The sequence below is a fragment of the Heterocephalus glaber genome, unplaced genomic scaffold (assembly GCF_053883595.1).
Source record: "Heterocephalus glaber isolate CG9 unplaced genomic scaffold, H.glaber_assembly_v1.0 deba00001190, whole genome shotgun sequence".
Lineage (NCBI taxonomy): Eukaryota > Metazoa > Chordata > Mammalia > Rodentia > Bathyergidae > Heterocephalus > Heterocephalus glaber.
In genome coordinates this window covers 456,072-477,070 of record NW_028258211.1, presented here as the reverse complement: position 1 = coordinate 477,070, position 20,999 = coordinate 456,072, and the positions used below count along the sequence as shown (strand labels likewise).

The following is a 20,999-nucleotide window of genomic DNA, read 5'->3' as shown; positions in this document are numbered from 1 at the left end:
CATTGAATTCTAGATTTAAAAAATTATCTCTCACAATTCTTAAGGCATGTTTTTTGCTTTCTCTAGTCTAGTACTGAAGTCGAGAAGTATTTTAATTCCTAGTTTTAGCATAGCACTTATTCTTTCTGCTTTTTCTGGAAGCTTTAGAAATTCTCTTATTATTCCCAGTGGTCTGACACTTCTCAATCATGTGCCTTAGTGTGGGCCTTTTCTATTTCTTGTAATGAGTACTATACTTAGTAGCCATTTTCAATTTTGAGTTGTGTGACCTCTAGTCTAAGAACTTTCCTTGAATATTTCCCCCTAATTTCTTCTCTTTCAGAAGCTCTGTCTAGTCATATAATGTACCTTCTGAAATGATTCTGTAAGTCTCATATATTTTCTTTTTTAATGTTCATCTGCTTATGTTCTATTTTGGGGTTTAATTAACTTTATCTTCTATTCCTGCTATTTAAGCTTTAAAAATGATATGTTTACTTTCCAAGAATTCTGTTTTCCTAATTAGTCTTTTATGGTAGCATTTTACTTTTATTTTATAGATACAAATTTCATAATTTTCAAGCTATAATCATACTTGAACAGTGTTTTTCTGTTCTCTGTAGTTTCTCCTTTTATTCAATTTTCCGTTTTCCATGTTGAGTCTTTGTTTTAGGTTGGAGGTGTGCTTTACCTGCCTGGTGGTCTGTTTTGGTCCATTAATATTATAATGGGGGCTACTTAGCTGGTGAAAGTCTCCATGTGGGTGGAGGGGTTTACAAAATGTAGACTTCACTTTTGGATGGTAAATACTTGTTTCTTTTCTGGGTCTGTTTAGCTTTTTCAGAAAAAAAAAAACAACTCTAATTTCTTGCCCAGGGAAGTGACTTGAACATTTTTGACAGTAAGAAATTATTTTCCTGGGCTGAGGATTTAGCTCAGTGGTTTCACCACCTGCTGTGCAAGCCCAAGGACCCGAGTTCAATCCCCAGTACCAAAAAAAAAAGAAATTATTTTCCTTCCATTCCTAGTCAATACACATACATATGCATGGGTGCTTGTAGATATATGCAAAAATATATATGCAAATAAATATACAAAATCTTTCTGGAAACAGTAAGTACTTTTCATTCTTATTATGTAATCTGATTTTTTTCTATGCAGTGTGTAGAATTTTATTTTCTTTGATGTTTCTGATGGCCCTTGGGATGCACCTAATGGATGCTCTGCAATGAAGGGACTCAGCACTGTCCCCAGGAGCACTGCTGGGTGAGTGTTCAGCTGTCAGGCCTGCCAGGGTTTCCAGATCCAGAGCTGCCCTGTCCAAGTTCTCACTGCCTGTGGCTACATCCACCGAGGGAGGGAGGTGTGTTGGTTTTCTAGGGTGACCATAATAAAATAGCCCAGGCTGGGTGGCTTAAACAGTAAAAAGTTTTTTTCTCACACTTTCGGTGGCTGAACGTCTAAGATGAAGGTCTTGGCAGGTCTTGTTCCTCCCTGGCTTGCAGGCGGTACCTTCTCACATGTGTGTGCCCACATGGCTTTTCCTTTGTGGGTGTGTTCTTTGGGCCCAGGGTGCATTCTCTTCCTCAAAGTCATCAGTCTTTCAGGATTAGGGCATCACATTAACAGCTTCATTTGAACTTTATGACCTTCTTCAGGACTTTGCCTCCAAATAAGGTCACATTCTGAGGTTCTGGGTTTTGGGACTTCAACACAGGGATTTTGAGGGACACAAGTCAGCCCATAGCCGCTGGTAAAAGCCAGCCTCAGCTGGGACAGCTCTGAGGAGCTTTGCAGTCAGGGCCCCAGTGCTGGCTGAAGTCAGGGCTTGTGACACAGCTCTGCTTCTCACTTTGTCCAACACTACAGCCTTCCACAGATGTTGACCCCAAGAGTGCAGTGCCCCTGCTACACATTCTGAACTCTCAACTCTGCCTCGAAGTCTGCTTCCTGGGGAACGCAGCCCATGAAACGAATTTCATAGACCGTTAATTGCAACTGATTTTGTAACTCACAGTTTGGAAAACACTGGCCTAGGGATAGTTGCCTAAGGACAGAACTTTGGTTGTGTTGCAAGGGAGAGAGCATTCCCAGTACAGCCAACCACCCTGGTGCAGACTTACAGTTCTTTTCACTGCTTGCATCCACATGATTCATCCCTTCTTCTATCAGGCCTGGTTCTTCTGATGCCCAGGCCTTTCTTCCTAAGAAAAACCCTCTATCGCCTCCTGGCACAGGTGGGAGCAGCCTGCGTGCTGATTTCCTGTGCCTGGAGCACAAGAATAATTGACTGTGCTGTATGTAAGCTTTCAACTTATCTCAAATTTTATGCCCGCACCTCACCGCCTCTCTCTGCCAAAACCCATGACTCCAAATCCTGAGCTGCTTTTGGATTCTTCACAGTAAAATTCTAGCTTATACCTACTACATAGTTTAGCTTTCTTTCCCGTTAGGAATGTTAATTGTCCTCCTAACAAATATTTTGTATTAGTCATTTTTTGTTGTTATAACAAAATACCTGAGGCTCAGTAATACATCAAGAAAACAGGTTTGTTTAGCTCACAGTTATGGAAGTTCCAGGGGATGGTGCTGGCTGGGGCAAGGGCTTCCTAGCTACATCCCAATATGGCAGATGGTAGCATGGCATGAGCCAGTGAGAGGAGGAGAGATCACATGGTGACTCAGACAAGGGACAGGCTTATTCTCTTATAACAATCTCTTCCATGGGAACTAGCTGGGGTCCCATGAGAACTACATTAATTCCATCCCAAAGCAGTGCCCCCAGTGCCCCAGTCACCTCCTACTAAGCCCTGCCTCTTAAAAGTCCCACTACTTCCGCAAGGTCAAGCTTCTAATACATGAACCTTGGGGGTACATGCACAAGCCATACCCAAGCCACAGCATATTTATTTCACTGTTTCATCCATTCATAACTCCTCTCCTGGTCTCTAATGAGGGGACGATTATGCTTATGCTCATTCTGCCATCTTCAGCTAGAAGTTAGCAACTTGAAACTTGGCAGCCGTCATATCACCACTGTAGCTGTGAAGTAGGACAGGAGGGATTTGATTCTTGCTTTTGCACCTTCCTTGCACCTTTTTTTATATGAGGAGATTTTTATGTAAAGAGCTCTACTTATATGAGGATATAAAGTTAAATCATATAGCAATCTGCCATAAAAGTCTTGATGAGCTGATAAGCATTTTATGGCTACATATGATACAAGAGAGAAAGTGATAAAATGCAGGAGAGCAGACCAAGTTTTGTGGAAATTTAAGGGAAAGGGTAGTTATATTCAAAATAAAGAGTAAAAGACTGGGGGATATAAAGTGGAATAAAATTGGCCCTAAAGTTTAGGGCAACCAAGAAAAATCACCAAAGATATGAAACAATTTTCTAGTTATGGATCGAGTGCTACTACATGTCAGGTACCGTGCTATACCTGGGAGAGATAAAAGAGGAAGAAAAATGGTCTCTGCTTTCCCTTGAAGAGTTCATATCAATTGTGATTGAGAAAGCAAAACAATGAAACAAATATACATATAAACAGGGCCAGGGATCTAGCTCAGTGGTTCTGCTGCCTTCCTCATAAGTGCAAGGTCCTGAGTTCAATCCCCAGTACCAAACAAAACAAAACAAAATATACATATAAACAGCAATCAGTTGTACACTCTTCAAAAATTCACTATTTTGCTCAAGAGTAGATTTGTAATATTGCAGAACTGATTTTGTTCACACCATGTGTCGTATAACCTAGCTCCTCGAGAAGATAAAAATAGTTGCCATGAATGGCAAGCAACTCCCACAGTATCTTTTTAATTCTTCATACTTTAAATACTGAGGGGGTTCAAGAAAGAATCTCTCCTTCTGGAATGTTAGGCATAGCAACATCAGGGTGATTGGGGGAAGGCTTCACGAGTCAGTTAAAAAATGCATTAAAACAGCTGAGGCAGGCTCCTCGCCTCCAGGAAGGAGGGTGGGTGCTGGCAGGGCTTCGATGAGTGGCTTGGGCCTCATTTCTGGTGTTGGCTCTGGAATCTTTCTGGCATAATTCACAGCCAATTAATCTTGTCAGGCAGCCTGGTAATGCCAGCTATAGCTCCGACACCATCATTCCACCATCCCGGCAGCCATTGTCTCATTGGTGGAGCCATTCACCCAAAATCTTAATAAAATATTTTCAATTGGACAAAAGGGCACCTGTCCACAAAGAAAGAGGTTACAACCCACAGAGCAGATACATTTTGATAGTTTTCAAAACCAGAAAATTCAATTCTTATGAGCATTTTGAAAAAAATAACAAGAATAAAATAACTTTTTCAATACCCATTGTGCTTAAAGCTTGTTAATGGCAAAGAAAAATTTGTCATAGTAGAAAAAAAGACCCCCTACCCCCCCCCGCCCCCCAAGCACCGCACTTTGCTAAGCAGTGGAAGTGTGAAGGTGTTTCCCTGTGCGAAGGAGAGAAGAGTGGGCGGCTTGCGGGAGAACGAGAGAGGGCGGGACATGGTTTGGGTCACTTAGCGTGTGGGAGGAGCACTGAGTCACAGGAGGAGGAGGACAGGACTTGTGGCAGGGAGTGGGCAGACAGAAAACTGCAGAGCCACTTGGCCTGCGAGTGTAGTAAGGACAGTGCAAAAGAAAAATAGAAAACAGGTCTAGCACAAAGAACAAAAAGTGATGCCTTGCTGATAATGCCACTGTCAGGTAAAAGGGCCGAAGACCAAGACCAGACCAGGCCACAACAAGCCTTTATTAGGGGAATAGATCTGCCGGGCTGTCTCTGAACAAAGGAGAGACAAAAGCAATATGGCTGGGGCAGGGAGAGTCTTTTATAGAGACTAGGGTGGGGCTTGTAGGGGCTGAGGCGGGGTTGAATGAGGTAGTGACTAGGGAATGGAGGAGCCGGTGATGTCACTAGGTGGTAGGAGGTGAGCGAGTATTAGGTTACTGTCTAGGTGGGAACAGGGGCATGCTGGGAAGAAGGGTTTGTTCTTTGGTGGGAGCAACCATCTTGGCATGATGTCACACAGGGGAGGGGGCAAGGCACCATAGGAAGAGGGCAGCTACTATACTTAATAGCTGCTGAGGTGGTGGGAGACCTAACAGCCACCTTACGGGAAGTGGTCCGAATTGTTGAGGTGTGTTTGTTATGTGGTTTTCAGCCTGATAACTGGTGGTGAACCCACTGACATCAACAGAGAACATTTCAGCTCCCCTTAGCTGTAACAGCAACCTCAGAGCTGCCTCCTTAAACCAGAGTAGCCGGGACACAGCAGGGGATGAGCTGAAGACAACACTGAAGAGATTTTCTGTCTGAAATAAGCCTTAAAGCCTGGGGAAGAAAGCAGCGCTTTTCTTTCCCCATTAGTCAAAGTCATTTGTTTGTTTTATTTGAAACTGTAAATGGATTTTTTTTTTTTTTAAATAATCTGCCTCCAGTCTGAAATGGGAATATGGACTCATAGACATTAGGGTGAAAAGGAATCATAGATCATCTTGATAAACACTCACATTTTACAGATGAACTTAGGCTTAGAGGGTTTAAAAGGACTTGGCCAACATGTTGGGTGGGGAATGGGAAAAGTTGGATGGATGATCAATCAGTCAATCATCGAGCAAACATGGATGAAATGCAAGGTGCCCCCTCACCACAGGCACCTCCCAGGACAGGGGAGGGAGGAGCTGGGGTGAGTTCCTGACTCGTGGAGAAGTAAGGTGCTCGGGCTGCCACCGCAGGATGTGGGTATGAAGAGCCTGCCCCTGGCATGCCTGTGTGTGGAGATGCTTTTCATGCATGTTTTCTGTGTATTGCAGACATCCAGTCAAGAGCAAGATGAAACAGCTGAGCAACAGTAACTGTACAGTACAACAAAAACAAAGGTCCTTTCATTAAGAAAAAAATTGGTAACCTGTGAGACTCTTCCAGAGGCCACTGAAATACGACACTGCCCGCAGTACAATCAAGTAACTGAATTCATTGTTATGAAGATAGCTGGGATGTTAATTGCAATACCGACATTAGGGTATTTATAGAATGTGTAAATATTTAATTTGATTTGTTTTACAAAAGTTGACAAATATTGTGTTATGGGCCGAACTGTGCTTTCCTCAAATTCATATGTTGAACTAGTGCCTCCCAATGTGACTGCATGTGGAGAGGCAAGCAGGATGGGCCTAACCCGGTATGACCGGTATCTGTGGAAGAAAGGTGGATAGGACAGAAACTTGCATGGAAAAGACCATGCGAAGATGGATAGAGGAGATGATAGAGAAAATTTAAACTATGGTTAGTTATTAAGGTATCTGAAGTAGAATAAGTAATGCATTCCTTTAAGATTTACCTTTCCCGTAAGTCTTGTTGTTTAAGGTGATGGCTAACTGACCCTTTGACCTGGAACGTAGCTGTAGATAACATTTAACCTGGAGAAAAACAAAGTAGAAATGTTTGGGTAGTTTACAATGTTTGTGTTTTAAGTGCCATCTGTTTGTTATATGTCTGTGACTATAACCATTAACAGGAACTAGTTGTAAAAGGGAAACAAATTTTACTGACTAAGACCACCAGGAATGAGGTAATGGCTAAAAGAAGATATAAAAGGAAATGTTAAAGCAAAGGATGGGGCAGACATTGATCAGAGGAGTTTCTGGCGATCCGCCCGCTTGCAAGTAAAGGTTTTGATTTTTTACCCAAATTCTGTGTCTCCGTGCATTTCTTTCCGCGATTACAGAACAGAGACAACCAAACCTGTTGATGCTTTGATCTTGGACTTTGAGCCTTTAGAATTATAAGAAAATCAAGATCTGCCACTTAAACCACAGTGTCTTCTTCGAAGAGCAGACTAAAGCATATGGTCTTCACCTTTGCCACACCCTATAAGAGTTCTCACTCTGAGACATGGTTAAAGTCCAAGGCAGAGATTTCTCTTTCCTACTTCCTGAGTCTTCTCGGTGGTTTGAGAAGAGGGTCCTGTTTGTAGTAAATCGTCCTCGAAGAAGAAGCAAGCTATGAGAGATCAGATAGGCCTGAAGGAGCAGGGAGAATCCAGTCCTAGGGGAAGGGGAGGGTGGGCTCACAAGGAAAAGGAATAACAGGGCCAGGGAACCTCCGCTCCAGCTGCCCAACAGTGTCTCTCATTCCTTCAGGGAGAAGCATTACAGGGCTGGAGATTTAGCTCAGTGGTTTTGCTGCCTGCTGCGCAAGTGCAAGGACCCGAGTTTGACCCCTGGTACCAAAAAAAAAAAGAAGCATTACAATGCCTCTTACTGGATACACCTCTGTTCCATTGGAAATATTAATACAGTATATAAATTCTCTGGGTAACTCTAGAAACAAACGGTTTTGATTTCTGATTTTTAAAAAATATTAAACTAATACTTTTATACCAACAAATATAGTATTTCAGTACTTTAAAATAGCCTGGAATATGAAAATTGATACTTATTTTCCTAATTCTACACAGAACAAAGCCCAGGGAGCTCACAGTTTGCAGGATTAAGTTAAAGCAGCCTAACTTCCTACACACCTTGGGGATTAGTTATGTGAATGAACTGAATTAGAAATAGGCCAATGGCACCATCAAACAACAGACACACTGAACAATCTTTTTTGTTGGAAGTTAATAGCTGTAAACTTCTTGCCCAGACTAGGCTCTCAATAAATATTTATTTTACCTAAAATCAAATAACATAGTTGTCCAAAAGTTCAAAGATTAATTCCAGATGTTCAGTTTTTTTTTACAAGAAAGCAATTGTTATACAAACATAAACTTTTCTTTAATTTTGGATTATGTATACTTTTAGAGTATAATTTTCAAAAAGGTAAAATGACAAACATGGAAATGAAAACGTAAAAAGATTTTATTCAACACAATGACCACGAGACAACAGCAAGACGTTAAACTCAGCAAGGACTGAATGTGGGAATTCAGGACTACAGGCAATTTTAAAAAGGAAAGGGTCTGGTTGTGGTGTCTCAGGCCTGGAATCCCAGGATTTTGGGAGGCTGAGGCTGGATGATTACAAGTTTGAGCCCAACCTGTGCAATTTAGTGACTTAGTAAGACCCTGTCTCAAAATAAAAAAGGGCCGTGGATGTAGCTCAGTACAAAGACTCTGGGTTCAATCCCAGTACCACGGTGGGTGGGCGTGGGGAAGAAATGCACCCAGGGATGGCCATTAGCCCAAAGACCACTACATTCATTATGTGCCCCTGTCCACTGTTCCCAACTCCAGCATTCCTGTCCCAACAGCCGGAACTGCTCTTACCTGGAGATTCTGGGACTCAGCAATTAGAGCCCTGTTGCCTCATTTTACCCTGAACTGTGCTCTGCAAGGACAAGTAGCCCTCTCCCATAGGTCCCAGGTCTGGCCTGCTGATTTTATACCTGCACTGGCACTGGCTTATTCCCTATTCCGGTTATAGTCTTGGCTACACCTGCCCCCCTCCCAGGACTGAGCTCGTGGCTCACTCACCCTGTCCTCCTTTACAGAAACTGCAGGCCTGCACTGGAACCCACAGCAAGGTTTGCAATTCTGCAATCTGCTGATGGATTTCTGGGCACCAGCTATCTCCCCGGAAGAGCAGCCAAACCCCACCTACTCCCGACCTCTGTGCTTATTCCTATCTACGCGCCTTCCCGGACACACCTGATTTTATTACAACCCTTCTCCCCACAACTGCTTGCCCAACCGCCACCTCTTTTGTTGCTACCCCCAGCACATGACATCCTCCTGCCTGCAGGTCTGACCTTACTAGGCCTTTCTCCAGCCTCGGATACTGCTGACTGTGCCTCTCTGGGAAGCTCTCCTGTGGCTCGGGTAGCATTCTGCTTTCCTGGTTTGCATCTCCGTTTCTGTTACAGGCTCTTCTTTTCTGCCTCTTCTTCATGAAGATGTTCTTCAGGACTCTCTCCTCGGCCCACTTCTCCACTGACTCTTCACTCACCCATCCCGACAATTTTATCCCGGTCTCTTGGCTCCAGTGTGGACACGGATGCTCCAGAGTCCCAAATCTTTCCTCTCCACCTCATATTTTCCTGAGCTTCAACTCAGCTACCTATTAGAGTCACTTCCCAGTGGAATTACTTACCAAACCTGTAGTTTTTGCTTTCCTTCTGTCCATGAACAGAATAGCCATTGACTCAAGCGAAAGAAGACTCAAAATCACCTTCATGACCAACTGGTGGCCAGTTCCTGTGGATTTTAGTGCTGCCAAACTGCCACTGCCTTGCCTTATATTCTAAGTAGTCTGGGCTCTCTGTAATTTCAATGGTTTCTTGTTTCTCTTCCCCCATCCTTTATATTATCACCCAAGTAATAAAACATTGTGAGGTGCACCCATCAGGGAATTGTGCAGCCAATTTAATGGATTGCATTAACTTCTCTAGATGAAGTAGATTAGAATGGAAAATATAAGGGTAAGTAAAATGTTGCTGTATTTTCATTTCAGAGATACATTCATATATGTATACATGTGTGTATATACGAACGTTCAGTGTGTTAATCACCATATTAATGTAAGTCTTACAAATGATCAAAGAAGTTCAAAAGCCATTCCTCTAAAACACACAAGTGAACACTTTACTTTCTTGCAAAAAAAACTTCATTGGCTCCTCTGCTTCTAAAGAATGGAGTCCAAATGTTTGGCAAAGCTTTCAAACTCCCACGGTGGGGCTATAGCCAACCTCTCTGTTTCCTCTCATGCCTGGAAATGGGAGAACCCATTAGGTTTACATGGTGATATGCTAGGAGGTACTCAGAACCACTGGCTAAACACTCTATGTCTCCATACCACAGCAGTTTTACCTGCTGGTAAGTAGTGTCCAGTATTCTCTTTGTTTTCAAACAGTACAGGTACATTATGACACAGAATTTAAGATTTGTGTGAATTTTAAGGGAAAATACTAGAATGTAATGGAAGATTTCCAGAGATTTATGATGAGGTCCTCCTCCTCTCTGCCTCTCAGAGCCTTCCAGGGTAAGCATGTGAGAGGCACTGCCAGTCACCAGAAATGCCCTGCCACCATCCTTGGGGGCCATGGAGGGACCCATGTCCAGCTTCCTCGGGGGCCCACTGTGAAGGGGGAGACCGGTGTGCAGCAACACCCAGGTACAGCAGTGCACACAGAGGTGCCTGGGCCCTGCAGACGGGCAGCAGGCCGCACAAAGTTCGCACCTGGAGTTGATGTTAGCTAATGAGAGAAAGCAAACCGCAGAGGGCAGGGCCACGATCACATGCTACTTCTGTCACAGGCTTTAAGGTGTCAGGCAAGCCTCATAACCCCATGGACAGTGAGAAAGCTCTGCCTGCAGCACCTGTCGCTCCATGGAACTGCAGGCAGCGTGTGCCTGGCCAAGCCTCCTGAAACAACCTCACAGATGTGTCCCCAGAGCTGAGCCCTCCAGGGTGTTCTCTGCAGATAGAGGCAGTGAGAGCCTGCCCCTATATCTTAAGGCATTTAGGTTCTCTTAGCTCAATTTCTTCTTCTGAATAATGGGACTCACACTAAGGATGCCTCCCTAGGGGGGTTATTTGAGGATTAAATGTGCTAATGTATATGAAAACGCTGTAAACAGACCTCCTCTTATACAACAATAAGATTATTTTTGTAATATTCAGCTTATAAATTGCTTTGTACCTGTTTTATATAAAAAGCTGTTTTCTATTAATGCCTGAAATACCTAATTTTTAAAAATGGCTCTAGAACACAAAAAGTTTCTCTCTTTAATCATACAGAAGCAGGCTGGGGAAAGTAGGAGATCACAGCATTTTTAGAGGATTTTATAACATTGAGAATATGTTCCTTAAGTCCTGATGGAGAGACATAAAATTATCAAAGCTTGGGAGTTTAATAGCAATTCAGCATTTCCAATTCTTGTGAAAATGGGGATAGGGAAGAGAATATTTCCAATCTGTTTAGTGAGTTCTGGAAAGATGATGGTGACAAGAGTGTATGTTTAAATCCGAATCTCAACATGAAAACACACCTGTAAAACCAAAGTCCATGGATATTTACAATGAGACTTAAGTTACAAAGCATTCACACCAACTTCAAGATGCATGGGAGTGAGGAAACCCTTCAGCTACCACAAGCCCCGCATGCTATCAGCAGCAGAGGGAGAAAGCAGAAGGAAGCTGGGTGGGCTGGAGAGCCCAGGACAGGGTGGCTGTTTACTGAAAGCATTCGGGAAGGTTGGCCAATGCCTGCAGGGCTCTGTTAGAGGCATGCAGGTGGTCGCCAGTCTGGACCCCCGAAGGCCTGGGTGGAAACTGAGCTGCTCTGCACCACCAGGACAGGCCAAGGCCCGGAAGGGAATTGCTATACCAGGGAGTGATTATGGAGTGGACCGGGATAAGGGGAAATTAGAAAGCGGGCCCAGCTGAGAGCAGAGGAGGAGGGTGGGATAGTGGCTCGCCTGGCATGCAGGAGACCCTGGGTTCCATCTCCTGAAAAGCAGCGGGAAGGGAGAACAGAACCAGAAAGTCTCTCAAGGCACCCCGACCCTTCCACCAGCATAACAATGGACAAGGAGTTCTGTAAGTTAGGAGAGCTACCCGGAAACAAAAGTCCTACTGAGAGTTCTGGAAATCAAGCTGAGCATGGGGGCACAGGCCTGTGATCCCGCATTTGGGAAGCTGGGGTAGGAGGAGCGCTGAGAGTCTGAGGCCAGCCTGAGCTACATACTGTAGTAAATTCAAGGCCAGCCTGGAATATATGGCAAGGTCCTGTCTCAAAATAAATAAGTAAATCTTAAAATTAAATTAAAAAAATAAATAAAAGTTCTGGAAAATCATTTTCACACACAAAAAAATGAGAAACAGAAAAGTATTGAGACCAAATCTCTTGCAGCTATTTCTAAGAAAAAAAAGGTGCTAAATAGCATCCCTAAACCAGAAAAACAGGCTCAGAGAACACATCAAAACCATAACTTTCTATTTCAAAGGAGCTAAAATGCATTGAAAAATACATGATATGATTAATCCAAAATTTTATGAAAATACGTTGAAAAATACATTGTATTATTAATCCAAAATTTTAAAGCTAAGAAATAAGATGATAGAACTCAAGAGACAATTAGAAATAAAACTAATTTCAGAAATGAAACTAAACTACAAGGAACAGAGGAACAAAGAAAACAGATCAGTCTAAAGAGAAGTAGAAGATAAAAAGCAAGAAATTTTAAAATGAAAATGAATAAAAAGATTTAAAGTTGAGACAAAGTGACATGCTGAAAAAGATGGACAAAGAAGATTCAATTACAATCAGAATCCCTGAAGAAGAAAAGCAAAACAATGGGACAAAACTAGTAGAAAATTTTCCTTAAATAACAAAAATGAAACTACCTGTTGACAAACCACATTATTTAGCTGAGAATACTAAGCTAGAACAACCAACATCGAGATATATTTTCAGTAAAATGAATAAAAATGAGAAGCAGAAAAGTATTGAGACCAAATCTCTTGCAGTTATTTTTAAGAAAAAGTATTCTGTATCATCAGCATAGCTTCTGACAATGCTTTAGGCTAGAAGAAAGCTCAGTGGCTCAGTGCCTGCCTGGCAAGTTCAATTCCCAGTACCAAAAAAAAGCAGGAGGAGGAGGGGGAGGGGGAGGAGGAGAAGAAGAAGAGAAAAAGCAGATGGAATAACAGATTTAAGAGACTCAAGGAACAAAATGTTAATCAACATTTAAAGGTTCACATGAGGGCGCACCTGCCGGGCCGGCGGGTTCTCTCGGCCATGTTCTTTGAGCGGCTCTGGGGGCCCTGACAGGGCTCCCAGCCCCCGCCTCTGCAGGGGCTCAAGTGGCGTCCCCTTCCAAGAGTTTTCTTGGAGGCTTTTTCGGTCCCATTTGTGAGACTGATGTTGTCCTTAATGATGGGGAAACAAGGAAAAATGGCAGAGATGAAGACTGAAGATGGCAAAGTGGAAAAACACTATCTCTTCTATGATGGAGCGTCTGTTTCAGGAAAGGTAAACCTAGCCTTTAAGCAACCTGGAAAGGGGCTAGAGCACCAAGGAATTAGAAGTGAATTTGTAGGTCAAATTGAACTTTTCAATGACAAGAGTAATACTCATGAATTTGTAAACCTAGTGAAAGAACTAGCTTTACCTGGAGAACTGACTCAGAGCAGAAGTTCTGATTTTGAATTTATGCAAGTTGAAAAGCCACGTGAATCTTACATCGGTGCCAATGTCCACTTGAGGTATTTTCTTAAGGTGACAATAGTGAGAAGACTGACGGACATGGTGAAAGAGTAAGATCTTATTGTTCACCAACTTGCCACCTATCCTGATGTTAACAACTCTATTAAAATGGAAGTGGGCACTGAAGATTGTCTACATATAGAGTCTGAATATAATAAATCAAAGTGTCATTTAAAGGATGTGATTGTTGGAAAAATTTACTTCTTATTAGTAAGAATAAAAATACAACACATGGAGTTACAACTGATTAAAAAAGAGATCACAGGAATTGGACCCAGTACTACAACGGAAACAGAAACTATCGCCAAATATGAAATATGGATTGTGCACCAGTAAAAGGTGAATCCATTCCAAAAGGACTATTTTTAGCAGGATATGACCCAACACCAACAATGAGAGACGTGAACAAAAAGTTTTCAGTAAGGTACTTTTTGAATCTAGTGCTTGTTGACGAGGAAGACAGAAGGTACTTCAAGCAGTAGGAAATCATCTTATGGAGAAAAGCTCCTGAAAAACTGAGGAAACAGAGAACGAACTTTCACCAGCGCTTTGAATCTCCACACTCACAAGCATCTGCTGAACAGCCTGAAATGTGAACTGAATAGGAGAAAAAAAGGAAAAAATCCATAACCATTAAGTTCAGCAGTTTAAAGATGGTTGCAGCATGTAGGGGGGGAAAGAGGACAAAACTCCATATATAATAGTCTTTCTTTATCTTACAGTGCTGCATTTATTTTACAATATAACTAAATGTTCTTCATGTATAAACACTTTAAAAAGTGCTTTCTTTGAAACGCTGGAGATTTCCTAAGCTGCCTTTTTTATTTTTATTTTTTTTAACTGCACACTTTGATGACAAGCACTCAGATATTGCATCAGCATAAACACTAAAGATTTTCATTTGAATAGGAAAAAAAAATAAAGGTTCACATGAAAGGCACAGGACAACACTTATTAATATGCTCAAGTTCAGAGAATATTGTTGTAATTAGCCCTTCCTGAAGAATTAACTAGTGTATCAGTTTGAGAGAACTGAGTTCGATCCCCGGTACCAAAAAAAAAAAAAAAAAAAATGAACAGAGAGGCATCAATATAAGGACTAGTGGTATACATTACAGACAGACTTAGCTGAATAAAGAATACTAAATGAGTTAAAAGCATAATACATAAAGGCTATGTTCTCATATAACATAGATATGGTACAGTGTACAATGGGATAGGAAAGGGAAGAGCATATAGAAAATATTTTAAGGTGTTCTTTGTAGTTATGTTGGTGGTGATAATATGTGTATTGTTACGCTGAGCCTACTGTGTGCATACTGTGGAATAAAGTAAATGAAGGATCACGAGACATTCCATCTATGGTATAATGGTTAGAGAGTTTGCTTCTCCCCCAAATCCACACGTTGGAATCTTAAGCCCCAAGGTGGCAGTGTTAGGAGGTGGGGCCTTTGGGTAGTAATTAGCCATGTGGGCGGAGTTCTCATGAATGGGATCAGTGCCTGTGTAAAAGATGCCCATGGGGTTTGTTCACCCAGTCCACTATGTGAGGACACAGTGGGAAGAATCCAGGGAATGGACCCTTACCAGACACTGAATCTACTGGCACTGTGATCTTGGATTTCCCAGCATCCAGGACTGTGGAAGTTTAGTTTATAAACTACTCCATTTGTGGTATTCGGTCTTAGCAATCCAAATGGACCAAAACACTATCATTTACTGTACCCTTTGGAAATAGCAATCTTTATATGGAGGCAAAAAGACTCTGACGTAGTATAAAAAAAGGCTAAGAAACCCTCATGGCCCTGGTTTTAATTGGAAATATCAGTATGATCGTTAGGAATCTTATGTGTGAAATTACATCTATATGTACACTTATTGCTAGACAGATTTCCCAGCTCTGTTACTGAAAAAGCCCCAGAAACAGTAACCAACCTAGCAGTACTACAAATTAGCACCCAAGTTGTGAACTTTTAAACATATTTCCCAATGACAGAAGTCAGGACTTTGGAAACACGACTGATTCCATGTCTGGGGCAGGAAGCATAGAAATAATCCTGGAACATCTGATGTTAGATATGAGGAAGGTTAAGAAAAATATTTAGGCTATGTCAAAAGGGCTCAGAAGCCAACTTGAAGAGGATTCTACTGGCCAGAGATAGGACAGTGAAAGCTCCAAAAAAGTAATAGCTGTGGGGTGGGGATTTAGCTCAGTGGTTTCAATGCCTGCTACGCAAGCTCAAGGACCTGAGTTCGATCCCTGGTACCAAAAAAAAAAAAAAAGTAATAGCTGCTATTGATTGAATCCTTATTAATATGTTGAAATCCATGAGTTCATCATAATTTTTTCTTAAAAAACAAATAATTATTCAGCCTTAGAGGAGAATAAGAACTCATTCATTATCTTAAAAACTGGTAACTAGGAGCAAAGAACCAAGCAGTATTCTGCTTTTTCTATTTGAACTGACAGTGGGTAGCCAAATGGTAGATGAGATATACCTCTTTATAAAAATACTCCAACTAATAAGTGAAAAAGAAATAGTGGGATTTTAGTGTCACCACTTTGCAGCCACCGACGAATTAATGGATCTAGACATCAACAGTCACGAGTTAGCCAGACACAGTATGCCACACTATGATGAAAGACCATACCAACCTGTAGTCTTACCCAAAGGGATAAGATCCCAGTCTGAAGCTGCTGAATCCATTTACCAGTTCACAGGAAATACAGAGGGCAGAGGAACAAGCCAAACTATATCATAAGACCTTAAGTCTGTAAACAATAGAATCCAACTGTTTGAAACTACAAATCAAATACCTCCAGTTTTGAGGTGTGTGTGTGTGTGTGTGTGTGTGTGTGTGTGTGTGTGTGTGTGTTTGGCATTAGGGACTGAACTACAACCCCAGCCACTTTTTAAATTTTTATTTTTGAGACGGGACCTTGCTAAGTTGCCCAGGCTGGTCTCAAACTTGTGATCTTCTTCTCCCACCTTCCCAGAGTGCCCCAACACAGCCTGCCTGCCCCACTACTTTAAAAGGTAAATCAGAAGGAAACGAAACAGTGTAAGGGTGAACAGTGTAGATTGCTGGAGTCTTACATTCAGAAAAAAATAGTAGAAAAATACAGTGGTGATGATATACACTCGGGCTGCCCAACTATAAAGAAAGGATGGGGGATGCTTGCGGAGGAAGGAGGGTTTATGTTGGAACACAGCACCTGATGACCTGCTGGAGAAGCTGGGCGTTCTGTCTTGATTTTGGCATTCACTAGAAGAATGTTTGCCATACCAGAACTCGTTAGAGTATGTGTTTATTTTGCATGGCTTTCTAAATCTACTTATTTTACAGTAAACATAAAGATTAAAAGGAATAAAGATCTATATAACTTAAATGATAGCTGTCACAACAAATGGAGATTTTCACCAAGATTCTCTCATGTGTCTTACTCGAGATTTAAAATATTGAACAGTACCTGTAATATTTCCAGGGATAATTATACCTGCCGAGGTGTAGAAAGAGGAAAAACTAGGGCAAGGCAATAAAGAACAAAGCGGACTAGTGAAATGGAAGGCAGGAAGAATGACCTCTAAATCCTAAAAAAAAAAAAAATCCAAGAAATCTTGTGGGTATAGGTGAGTTGCTTGCTCTAAAGTGGACTTAAATTTTGCATAGAGGAATAAATCTTTATGCAGGCCTCATTACTTAGAAACTCTGGCCGTTTTGAAATTTGGGAATAAAAATTTCCTTTCTGAGGATATTGCTGAGTGGCAGAGAGCTTCTCTGGCATGTGGGGGTCCCCAGCCTCTCAGGAAAGAGGAAAGGACAGGGGAGAAGAGAGGAGGCCAGGGAAAGGGGGGAGGGGAAGGAGAGGTGAGGGGGAGGAGGAGGAGGTGGAGGAGGAGGAGGAGGAAAAGAAAAGAAAAGAAAAGAAAAGAAGAAAAGGAAAAATAAGGAAAGGAACGGAAAAGAAGGAGAGGTAAAGGAAAGAAAAGAGGAAAAGGACGGATAAAGCCGTAAACTTTTGGGCTGGGGGGTAGCTCAGGTCCAGAGCAGAGGGTTAGCTTGCACAACCTGCACTCAATTCCCCAGCAATAGCAACAAAGCTTCCTTGGCCTGCTCTAACCTTGCTTTAATTACTGCCAGGAGACGTTATGAGCCTGAAATACTTAGAAGGCTTGTTGTAAGGATCACTCTTGGGCAAGGCACACCGGGTGGGGCAGGGGTGAGGAAAGGAGTGCCTCTAGAATCCCAGGGCCAAGCTCTGTGAGCACGCACTTCCGCACTTCCGGGCATACCTGGCCTGCGGCGGGGGACAGATTCTGACCTGCAGAACGCAGGCCTGGAAAGGACTCTGCTGCCTTCTTCTTTCTACTTTTTGTGTCTGGTGCCTTAATGTCTCATCCCGCCCATCGCTCCAAGGGGCAAGTGACCTAGTTAAACTGAACCCTCTCCCATCCGACCGTCCAGATTAGTCGCTGTTCATTCGCTCCACTCCTCCTTTTCTCCTGCCTTTTTCATCTTCTGCAAATTCTCTGTCCCTTACTTTCCTCATTATAACTCAATCTCCTTTGTGTAATTTTTCTCCTCTTTCATCATAAGAACAGAAAATATTTGCCAGTTAAGAAACAGAATTATTCCGAATAGAAATGTTATGCCAATCTACTGAAAATCAATAGAAAAAAATAACATCATTTATATAGAAGCAACTCCCATTTTGAGTCAGTGTGTAACTCCAGAAATAGAAATCATACTTGTCAAAGTTCAGAATAATGAATAAAACTCACTTGTTAAGTCACCAAAAAATTTCAGATTGCCATTTTCACACATTTATGAAAGCTTTGGGAGTTGTCAAAAATATCACCATAGTGATTTTTCCCCCGTCTATTGCTATTCCAGCTTTTGTCTTCTATGAAGCCACTTCCCACCATATGCCTGATAACCGACCCCCCACACACACACACACACAGCAAGGGTGTGTGCTGGTAACTTGCCAATGGGACAGGTGAAAGAGTCCACTGAGAGGCGTTTCATCTTCCTGTTCAAGAGATGGAAGGGAGGGACAGTCTCTCTGTTGTAGGCAGCTAAATTAGATGGAAATTAATATACAGTTAGAGGAGGACTAGGCCCTCAATGAACTCAGCATGAAATAAAATAAAAACATCAGAACAGTGGCTGGAGGTGAATCTGAAGACAGTCGGGCCTCAAGATGGAGAAGCAATAGCCAGGCCTGCGTGTCTGCCTGGAGATAAATGGCAACTTGGGATTAGACTGTAATCAGCCCCAGACAGGCATTGGACACACAGGTGTTGGCCAAACACCTGAACCCATGCTCCCCTCCCTTTCCAAGAATTCCTTTGATCTTTCCAGGTATCCTTGATACATGACTCATTTTTTTATAGAATCAATATTAGCTAAACGGCTATACTTATAACCTATAGGTTGATTATAGTTTGACAGACAATGTACCACATTGTGATTTTGCTGTATAAATTACCTCTGACAAAAGGCCTTGGTGGCCATCTTTTTTTGGAACCCCACCTTCTCTCAGGAACTTTCTCTTACTAAACCTTTCCTATCTTAACCTCCTTTGTCCCTTGGAATTATTCTTCGATATTCAGGGGACACAAACGGCACATCTGACATCTAGCAGGTCAGGAGTTATATTTTTCCCATATCACCCCTACATTTGGTCACAGTTGATATGTTGCCCTCTATGACAGCCTTTTTCAATTCTGAAAAGCGTAAGGACAAAGTGCATCAAACGGAGAGGAGAAGCAGAAAGTTGTAAACAGCCTTCATCTTTAACAGCATGCTTAAGCTGCTGAATCAACTTGTTTGGGGACTTACTGTCCTTCCTTCCATTCACATAATAAATGTTCATGGTTTAAAACACTCCTGTTGTAAGCTCTGTTACTTGTTGCTGGAAACATCCTAGCTGATACGTATCTTGAGAGTGCAGGTAAAATTCTTAACTCTGTTGGTAAGGACCAGCCTGTGTATCACACACAGCAGGGGACGGGAAGTAACTGCAAGGTACTAACAGTTATTATTCTTTTTCACGTGATTTCACAGACTTTGCTTAGTGCAAGCAAAATATGTTTAATTTTATTTAGGCTTTAGAGGCAAAATATGATTAATAACATTAGCAAAATGAGAAGTATATTAGGGGAATTATTTATACATTCCATGATCTCTTTTGAAACATGACTAGTCTAGAAATTATGATTTTGTTATAGAAACAGTTCAGAACAGATAGACTCACTTGTGTCAGTTTTTTTCACAAAATAAAATACTAGGAGTATCTAGGTTAAAGTTTCTTCCCAACAGCTGCTTACATTTGCTTTAACATTCCACTCCTATGAAACACAGTAACACCCTAGAAAAATAAGGGAGTGAGAAAATGTACAGTAACTCTAAAATACAATTGGCTGGAGCCAGATATAGAATACAAAATGATAGCAATATTGGAAATTGAGACTACTAAGACCTGACATTAAAAAAAAAAAGAATGAAAGAGAAAGAGAGAGATAAACAAAAGAACAAAATATGAGACTTTGGTATATTTATTTCTGTCTCCCAACTTCCACCCACCCCTTTTAAAAATATTTGAGTTATTTCCAAAGACACATAAAAGAAAATAGATTGAAGAATTTTCTGGGTAGACTGTGGCCGCTGGGGATATTGTGAAGTGGATGATCAGGAACCGAAAGTGAGAAAAGAAAATTTCTAGGTTTTAACTAAATTGATAGGTTCCTGAATCACACACAAATATTTTTCAGTCAATAAATGTCTAATGAAAGGAGTTGAAGAACGGAAGCTAAAAGGCTTCCTGCTGTTTACAGCGCTCTCCAAAAAGGAGAAACACCTTTAAAACATGATTCACCTGCTCTCCATATGTCATTTTAATGGAAATTGCCCTAGCGCAGCGCAAGGAGGAGGCACACTAGATGGTAGAGACGGGATGATTAAGAAAAATACTTCTTAAGGTTGTGTTGATTGTCAAGAAAACAGCAGAGGCCCCTTAGCAATCAAGGGAAGTGGAACAGTGGGGCTGGATGGTGTGACCAGGCAAGGACTAGGGTCCTTGCTGGGAGAAGGTATTTATAGTGCAATCCTGAGCCTACCGCAATTTAACCCTATTTCTCTCTGTTCTTGTTTTTTTTTTTTTTTTTTTGGTACCGGGGATGGAGCTCTGGTCCTTGCGCTTGCGCAGCAGGTAGCGAAACCACTGAGCTAAATCCCCGGCCCAACCCTATTTCTTTAACAATAACAAATAATAAGTGATCAGTTGTCTGTGTTCTACTTCCTTCAATGTACTCTTACAAAGCTGTAATTATTCAAATCTTTTTTTCAGATTAACAAATAATACTATTCCTTTACCATGGATATCATTTTTTAGTCATCAATCACTTCTGAATTTTTCCCCCACCACTAAATTTGTTAAAAGGAAAAATCATAAATTCAGGCTCCCAGGCCATGGATCAGACCTACTGAATAAAAATGTTCAGAGACAGAACTTCTATTCAAACTAAGATTTGAGAACCACTGCTTTAAGGGGTTCCAAATAATTGACTATTTTTTAACAAGGGCTTGCAATTTAGTGTAAAGAACATATTGGCAATTTCTAAATAAATCATGTATTCTAATTCTTCCCAATAGCACTTACTTATACTGAAAAGTTGTTACTATTAAAGAGATGGTAAATCAACTTCAACATATTTCCTAAATGCTAAGGAAAACATGATCCAAGACTTTATATTTTTATTTTTTTAATTTAGAAGGCTTAGGGAGTCTTTTCTCTCTCTCTCTCTCT

The 20,999-nt window shown here is 41.5% G+C and overlaps 1 protein-coding gene and 1 pseudogene across 2 annotated transcripts in view; one reads left to right on the top strand and one right to left on the bottom strand.

Annotated features, from left to right (window-relative positions):
• Positions 1–1,239: 1,239 nt before the first annotated feature.
• Positions 1,240–20,999, bottom strand: part of LOC147828238 (uncharacterized) — a 33,441-nt gene continuing 13,681 nt past the window's right edge. The window contains exons 1-3 of one of the 2 annotated variants that reach the window (XR_015451115.1): positions 8,454–9,373; positions 6,324–6,402; positions 1,240–4,179 (exon numbers count right to left, since the gene is read on the bottom strand). Coding sequence is in view for 1 of the 2 variants with exons in the window: in XM_087210723.1 (XP_087066849.1) it covers positions 4,160–4,179; positions 6,324–6,402 (99 nt within the window). In the remaining variant the exon portion in view is untranslated. Of the gene's footprint in view, positions 4,180–6,323; positions 6,403–8,453; positions 9,374–20,999 lie in introns of those variants that run through there. The other variant, XM_087210723.1, reaches the window with a different exon arrangement.
• On the top strand, positions 12,588–13,782 carry LOC101699698 (vacuolar protein sorting-associated protein 26A pseudogene; annotated as a pseudogene).